The sequence below is a fragment of the Diaphorina citri genome, unplaced genomic scaffold, assembly GCF_000475195.1.
Source record: "Diaphorina citri unplaced genomic scaffold, Diaci psyllid genome assembly version 1.1 scaffold5350, whole genome shotgun sequence".
Lineage (NCBI taxonomy): Eukaryota > Metazoa > Arthropoda > Insecta > Hemiptera > Psyllidae > Diaphorina > Diaphorina citri.
Genome location: NW_007382726.1, coordinates 4,108 through 12,508, shown reverse-complemented (window position 1 = coordinate 12,508; position 8,401 = coordinate 4,108). Strand labels below are relative to the sequence as shown.

General features: G+C 42.2%; 1 protein-coding gene across 1 annotated transcript; it reads left to right on the top strand.

The window, feature by feature from the left end:
- Positions 1-506: 506 nt before the first annotated feature.
- Positions 507-6,695, top strand: LOC103521505 (dual oxidase-like; the record flags this gene model as incomplete). Its single annotated transcript, XM_026832155.1, has 12 exons — positions 507-673; positions 832-858; positions 1,203-1,406; positions 1,726-1,882; positions 2,143-2,360; positions 2,644-2,983; positions 3,341-3,469; positions 4,013-4,230; positions 4,545-4,841; positions 5,163-5,327; positions 5,972-6,247; positions 6,627-6,695. Coding segments are annotated over 12 exons (2,267 nt in total), but the record flags the coding sequence as incomplete, so codon positions are not given.
- Positions 6,696-8,401: the final 1,706 nt, after the last annotated feature.

Genomic DNA, 8,401 nt, shown 5'->3' with positions numbered 1-8,401 from the left:
AGACTTTACCGTGAGTATAACTTCTTGTAAGGGTCAAGTAACTTAGTTGCAATTAGAATTCGAATATACCTTCTTAGGCTAAGGGTCAAGTAACTTGGATGCAAGTTAATTGTATGTCTGTTAGTCAATCTTTCACATTTGGAGGCAAGTTACTTGAACGATCACTTACAACATTGAACTAGAGTGACACTAGACCGTCTCATTCAAATACATGTTATAAAGATCTAGACTCTAGATTCTAGAGACTACGCCTTATGGGACGTTTTGTAGTCATGTGTCGTCACTTTCGCTGATACGATAAAACGTACAATAAGACAAAGACGTACGTCTTATACTACCTTTGAAACTTTCACGGATACGTAGAAAGGGTCCAAAGCACCCAAACTCATTGTAAATCCTTGTGTTTCTAGTGTTACAATAACATATAAGACGTATCGATTAGACCCGTCCTATACGTAGAAAGGGTCCAAATTACCAAGTTATTGTGATCCCTGGTGTGTTTTCAGTGTTGGGAGATGCAAGGAGCAATCAGAACCCGGCGCTTTTAGCATTCAGCATTCTATTCTTCCGCTGGCATAACGTTATAGCTGCTCAAATCGAGGACAAACATCCTGAGCTATCCGATGAGGAGATCTTTCAGAAAACGAGACGTCTGGTTGTGGCCACTTTACAGGTAGGCAGACACTGGAATCGAGTGGATTTATGCAAAAGATCTACTTAATTTGGTCACTGTCAAAGGCTTTTACATCCTCCCTAAACCAATTTACCTTAATTAAGTCTTCTATTAAGTCTTATAACTGATTATGGTCCCCGTCAAATTTTTGGGGAAAGGATGGCGATGGACGAATATCGTTCCAGGTAAGATTAAAAAAAAAAAAAACTAAATGAATTTTCATAGTAGGTAACCTTAGTGTTAGGGATGAATCACACAATCAAAACATTTGGGTATTCACTATTCACCAAACGTAGAATTTTGTTGTCTTCATATGTCTATGTTGCATAATACATAATCAGTGTAATAGACGGCGCTCATACAATTTTATCTAATAATTAATATCAAAGTTCCCCAACATTAGGTTTGTTTACTTTTTTGTTTGTTTACTAAATTTGCGGCTTTGGAGGCCTCGTTTTTCTAGTTGGATATTTTCATTTTCCACTGAATAAATAGTCCCACTCACACATCCACCATTTTTCTCCCTCAGGAATTCCTGGACACCGTGGTCCTATTCTCCCGCGGCCACACAGAGGATAAGCTACGCATTATATTTGATATGTGTGATAACGACAGGAACGGTGTTATAGATAAGGGAGAACTGGCGGAGATGTTACGCTCTCTGGTGGAAATGGCGAGAACTACAAGTCTGACCGATTCTCAAGTGACGGAGCTAATTGACGGCATGTTCCAGGTAAATATTTGCCTACACTTTTAGTGCCTCGGTACATTTTTAAAAGCATTTCTTTTTGGACGCAGAGGTATTTCTACTCAATAACACCTACAGGTACCATAGAGCTGGACCGCGTACCATAAAAATAAATTCACTTCGGAAAAGTTATTCATCATAAAAGTTGCTGCGATATCAAAATTTTGAACAATGTGAAGTGAAAAGGTGTAAAGTTGCTTTCGGAAACGCAGCCTTGGTTGAAATCCCAGTGCCTGTATGTGCAATTGTGTATGCTACCTATTAGGGACTGGAATCATATACTTCACTCTTTTCCCCTCCTCAGGATGCAGGCCTGGACTCAAAGGATTTCCTCACCTATCAGGACTTCAAGCTGATGATGAGAGACTACAAGGGTGACTTTGTAGCTATCGGATTGGACTGTAAGGGAGCCAAGCAGAACTTCTTGGATACATCAACCAATGTTGCTAGGTATGGAAAGTGCAGGGGATCCCAAGAGAGATTTAGGTTCTTTAGGAATAGGGGGAACTGTATTCTACTTCAATAATACGCGACTATAGAGGGAACTGAATTGGTTAATAGATATACGTCAAGAATACGTTATTTTCGTCGTAAATGGAGTTAAAAAGACTCCCCTATATCAGCTGGACGTGACAGAAAAGCTACTCTCTACTTTGTGGTAGCTGGTAATACTATGGTATGGTCCATCGACATTGTCTGAAGTTTGTACGCGTACATCCAGGTCCCACTTTGTCTCCCCTCTTCCAGAACGTGATGACGTACAGCACCCTAGAGGAGATCCTCATGGGGATGGCCTCCCAGCTGTCAGAGAAGGAGGATGCGGTCCTGTGTTCGGACATTCGGGATAAATTGTTCGGACCTAACGAGTTCTCACGAAGAGATTTGGGCGCTTTGAACATCATGCGCGGTCGAGACAATGGGATAGCTGATTACAATACGGTGAGTTTTTGAAGCTACTCAGGGGAGGTTTTACTAACCCAAATCAAGGTACGAAGTTACAAAACTACAAACAAAATAGTTTTTCCCTGTTTCCACCGTCAATAATGACAATAGATATAACTCTGGGAAGTTTTAGGCTACCACTCTTTCACACATTTAATTCTCAATCTTTTTGTTGCTAATTGTTGATGGTTTTACTCCTAAGTCGGAGTTTTGGAACTCCAGATTGACCCTCTTTTTAGTGACTGCTCTAATTTAAACTTCCCTTTTCTTCCCCAAACAGGTGCGAAGTAGCTACAACTTGAAGAAGCTCAAATCCTGGAACGATCTGGAAGCTGTCAACCCCGCCCTGTTCAAGGAGGCTCACGGCAAGGAGATTCTAAAGCGATTGAAGCGCTCCTACGGGAATTCCTTGGACAACATTGACCTGTATATTGGAGGCATGCTGGAGTCCCATGAAGGCCCTGGACCACTGTTCACCAATATTATTCTGGAGCAGTTCACACGATTGCGAGATGCGGACAGGTTCTGGTTCGAAAACACGGAGAACGGGTGTGTAGAAGAAAAGAGAAAGAGAGGAAAGACTGGAACCGGGAAAACTAAAAGCACTTGGTTTCTCAGAAGTCTCAGAATCTATCGGGATCTCTTGCAAACTTCAGTGATCCATTAGAACTAGCACATTCAACGTGCTATCGCCCTTGGCTAAAATTTGTTTCTCAAACTCGCTTACTTTTTCAGAAGATGATACCAACTGATTACCATCTTCTCTTTCAGAATGTTCACAGCAGCAGAGATTCCCTTTGCTCCGGCAGTCTTAATTTTCGACCTTAGGCCTTTTCACAGAAAACTCCATAACCTAGCGGTAAATCGGTGAATCTTCTGGCCCATCATTCAGAAGGTCCAGTTTTAATCCCTGACAGACCTTCTGCATACTACATCTCAATTTCTTCGTACTTTTCACTCCCCATTTTCTTTTCCAGGCCACATTATCAATTTCTACCACGTTTCCACTCAGCCTCTGGAGCATCTACATTGTTTGACGGCCGAAGTACACTTCCCATCCGACTATAAGCCGGGCATCACTTTCTGGCTGTTCCAGACTATAACAGGTTAGTGGAAAATTCAGACTCTGAAATTCCTTGTTTGTTTATCCTGCCCCAATGGGTCTAAAATTCTAAAAAATCCTTCTAATACAGACAATATCAGGGGGGAGAGATTTTTTAGAAGAACATTAGTGGATGTGGTCGGGTAAAGTCTTGAAGAAGCTCCTTCAGGAGAATCCTGAAATGCTTATTGTACCCGTCCAAAATCGAGGTCTTCGAAAGTTCATTCAGTTCAATGGCAGAACTATAGCTACTATTTCCCAAGTTCACTCCCCGCTCTGTGGGCATTTTGTCCTCAACCTGCACAACTGAATGCGTCCATGATGATGCCTTGCTCCTATCTGAAGGGATTCGACTACTTTGAGGTTTGTGTGATGAGCTGTTGAGTGAGGGTTATTTTGTTTAGGAACTGCTTAATTCTACTCATCAAACACCTGGTGAAAGAGAAGGAAGGCATCAGACATGGATACTGTTGAAAACCATGCGTGAAAGATTAACCCTGCAGTAGGTATACCTATACTTTACCAAACATCTCTCATCTATCTTCAGGAATCACGGGTGTTCTCCTGTTCGTAATCATGGTACTGATTTTCGTCTTCGCTCATCCTACCATCCGTAAGAAGGCGTACAACTGGTTCTGGCTGGCTCACTCACTCTACGTGTTTCTGTTTGCTCTCATGCTCATTCATGGATTGGCGCGAATTACGGGACCACCACGGTTTTGGATTTACTTCATTGGACCCGGAGTGGTGTTCATATTGGACAAGGTAAGGGATCTTGTTGGAAGTCAAATGACAAGTTTAGTGTGTTCTCAATGTTATGTCATACTTGTTAATGAGCCTTTACTCGTATAATATCTTGAATTTTTCTTAATATTAATATTAGATAGTGTTTAGATCTACTGTAAACGCATCCTTGAGTTTAGCAACCATCGGCATCGATGAAGCTACATATTGATTGATTATTGAAGAAGAGCTATATAGGCAGAACATTTATACTTGGCAAGACATGACCCTTCTTCCATAATCTTTTATATTAATTATGTATTTACATATATCATAATATGTTTCGAATGTTCCAGGTCGTCAGTCTGCGAACGAAATACATGGCACTCGACATCCTGGAAACCGAACTCCTTCCCTCTGACGTCATCAAGATTCGCTTCTACCGACCTCCAAACTTCACCTACCACTCTGGCCAATGGGTACGTCTGGCTTGTACGGCCTTCAAGAATGCGGCCTACCATTCCTTCACCCTCACATCGGCCCCACATGAGAACTTCCTGTCTTGTCATATCAAGGCTCAGGGGCCCTGGACATGGAAACTGAGGAACTACTTCGATCCGTGCAACTTCAATGCGTCCGAGGACCAGCCCAAGGTAAATGGAACTTAATTTTACTAGTACATAGTCCGAAATGAACCCAACGTAAATGAAAGTGAACTTGACTTCTTGACTAGTAGTTTTGGTGAACTCTGTGGCGAAATAGTTGGTGTTGGCAACTTGATACCTATTGGAATTTGAAGGTTCGTTCTCGGAATGGTTGACTTTCTCCTATCCTGTCTTCCATCTCTCTTAGATTTCGGGACGATAAGACCTTAGCAGTTACAGCTCCCCTTATCTAACCTCTTTAAAAAAGTTACAGTTTTTAATCTATCGTGTAACTTACTGTTTTTCTTTTCAACATTCTCTTTTTTGCAGATTCGGTTGGAGGGTCCATTTGGTGGTGGTAATCAAGACTGGTACAAGTTCGAGGTAGCTGTTATGGTGGGAGGAGGTATCGGAGTGACGCCCTACGCCTCCATTCTGAACGATTTGGTGTTTGGTACCTCCACCAATAGGTACTCGGGTGTGTCCTGTAAGAAGGTGAGTTGGTTTCCATTTGTTACGACAGTTGATAATTGGTTTTAGATAGGTGTGTCCTTTAATGGTGATGTTATGGATGTCTCCCATCGTCTAACTCAGAGAATTTTCAACTCTTTCAATGTCTAACATCACCTGACATTCATACTTTGCCTTGTGTGGACGTACTTCAGCGATGTTGATCGACATCGATCAGTATCGAACCTGTTTAAATAATACCAACTCTTAGCTCCGTAGCAAAAAGCCCACTCTGAAGCTTAAGTGTAGGGGCAAAAACAGCCCTAAAAGTCGGTTCAAGCTTATAGGAAGCTACAACACTAAAAACTTGATAGTGTTAATTGTTAATACCCACTAAAAACGTGATAGTGTTAAATTGGACTGTAAGGGAGCCAAGCAGAACTTCTTGGATACATCAACCAATGTGGCTAGGTATGGAAAGTGCAGGGGATCCCAAGAGAGATTTAGGTTCTTTAGAAATAGGGGGAACTGAATTCTACTTCAATAATACGCGACTATAGAGGGAACTGAATTGGTTAATAGATATACGTCAAGAATACGTTATTTTGGTCGTAAATAGAGTTAAAAAGACTCCCCTATATCAGCTGGACGTGACAGAAAAGCTACTCTCTACTTTAAAGCAGTGGTAGCTGGTAATACTATGGTATGGTCCATCGACATTGTCTGAAGTTTGTACGCGTACATCCATTGAGAAGAAGGACGTCACCAATGTCCTTGAAATTCACATCTTCATCACGCAATTCTTCCACAAGTTCGATCTGCGGACGACCATGTTGTACATCTGCGAGAATCACTTCCAGAGGTTGTCCAAATCCTCCATGTTCACCGGACTGAAGGCGGTCAATCATTTCGGACGACCTGATATGTCCTCGTTCTTGAAGTTCGTCCAGAAGAAACACAGCTATGTAAGTCTCTCTCTCTCTCTCTCTCTCTCTTACTTTTTCTAATGCACCAGTTCCGAATGGATCACTCTATTTGAGCCACGTTGCTCGTGGTTGGTATCGGACTGGGTGACAGTCTGAACAATCTCCTGTTCTTTTGAAGGAACTCTTCACCCAACCACTTATCTTTTCTTACAGTGTGAGCCTTTTAGATATTCTATCAGTGAGGTCTTGAATGTTCCTAGACTTTGCGAGTTATTTGTCCCTAAGAAGAAAATGCCATAATCAATTTGGAACGCAACACTTTTGATGAGTCTTTATGTCCCTAAGTAGATAATTAAATAATTACCTAATTAATTTGAAATCCAAAAATTTTGACCGAAGTTTTCCCTCTGATCCACAGGTGAGCAAGATCGGAGTCTTCAGCTGTGGACCGCGTCCTCTTACCAAGAGCATCATGTCTGCATGCTAGATCGACCAGGTTTGGATAAGTCCTTCTATGGGGACAGACAGACTGACTGACAGACAGACACCGAAGCGAATACAATAGTCCGTCCCTTATACCTTTTTTACGGACTAAAAATATATAATCTCTCCTTCTTCTATAGCGTGTGATTCAGGACTACATGTGACTACGTCAAATGTATAGATAGAACACTTATCACGTGACGTGATAGTAGTGTAGCTGTCTTGAACGAAATTATCTACAATATTATGGGAAAAGTTTGAACTACATCTTTCTGACTCCCCATGAGTTCACGTGACGTGACGTGAAGTGATGATAGTGTGTTTCTATCTTACTAGTTCCTGATGGGTCATTGAAGTTACGAAGGATCAACTTTGAGCGTGGTTGGTATCCGTATGGGTGGACCAATGGCGTCCAAAAAGCTCCGGTTTCAAAAAATCACATCGTTTTCAAACAACTTTTGAATCACGCTGTATCGCTGATTACCATCGATGTTAAGTTACTCGCGGGCAAGCGGTGTCCATCCTAATGTCACGGTTCCTGTGCAGAAGTGCCACAGTATCCCTAGTGAACTGTAAGGAGGTTAGGGCTGTGGTTATCACTCGTATCTGAAACGTATCTTTGTCAAACGATGTTTTGTTACTGTGGTATGAATTCACTTTGGCGTTTCGCATAAATTCTGACTAATCACCTCAATCGTTCTCCGGAATAGTCGGTCACTCGTCCATTTAGCACTCACGCACAACGTTGCTTTACTGAAAGAAATCTTCGAAACTGTTGCATTGTATTGGATCTTCTTTGGGGACCGCTGACTGCATATACTATACCCTCTCTTCATCCTACCTGTCTACTATTATAATGACTAGGGTGAAGAGGCAGTCCTACTCATCAGCTAACGCGGGGGCAGTACAAGATGGCAATAACTTTATCGACAGTATATTCCAGGTACGTCTACATTACTCGATAGAACTTGATTGTTACGAGGTCAACTCATTTGACGAGTGTGGGGGCACCCACTATTCTGCCAGATCCCACTAAGGCTAAATCGAGATTGATTAGGTTATATCTTCAGGTAACCATTACCTAAGCGAGGGTAACGCAGGAAGCGTTCTCTACCACCTAACCCTTGGAACTCTATTGTTATGTGGTCAAATTCAAAGTTCATACCAACTTGACCAGTAAGTTGTTACTTAACGCGACGACTGACCTCCCTTTTTTTAAGACAGAGTTATCGACCTATAGAGAAGGGATTAGGTGGACGCAAGAGAGAACAAGAACAACTGGGAGAAACAACCATAACAATCATCACCTCGGAGCACTACCAAATCCGAATCTTCGGAACAACAACAAACGACAACAACTATAACCAGCATAAACAAAACCTAAGAAGAGATCGAGAGTAGGCTCTACCGCAGCCACAAAAACTAGTCTGACGGGTGGCGCCAACCTCAGCAACTCTAAACCCTAAGACGCACCCCCTGTTTCCTTTACTCTACCTTAGATCACTTTTTCCCCTACACTCACATGGCAATGATCGACCGTTAATTCTACACTATATGGTATTGACTATCCCTGGGAGAGAAAAGGGGAGGGGGGGGGGTTTTTTTTTGGACGGATCCAAAAATCAAACCAGTGTCGAAAGCGGACCGTAGTATAAGTCCGACCATTGACTCTTGCGCTCCAATGAGCGTCTATGATGAGCCCGGACGACT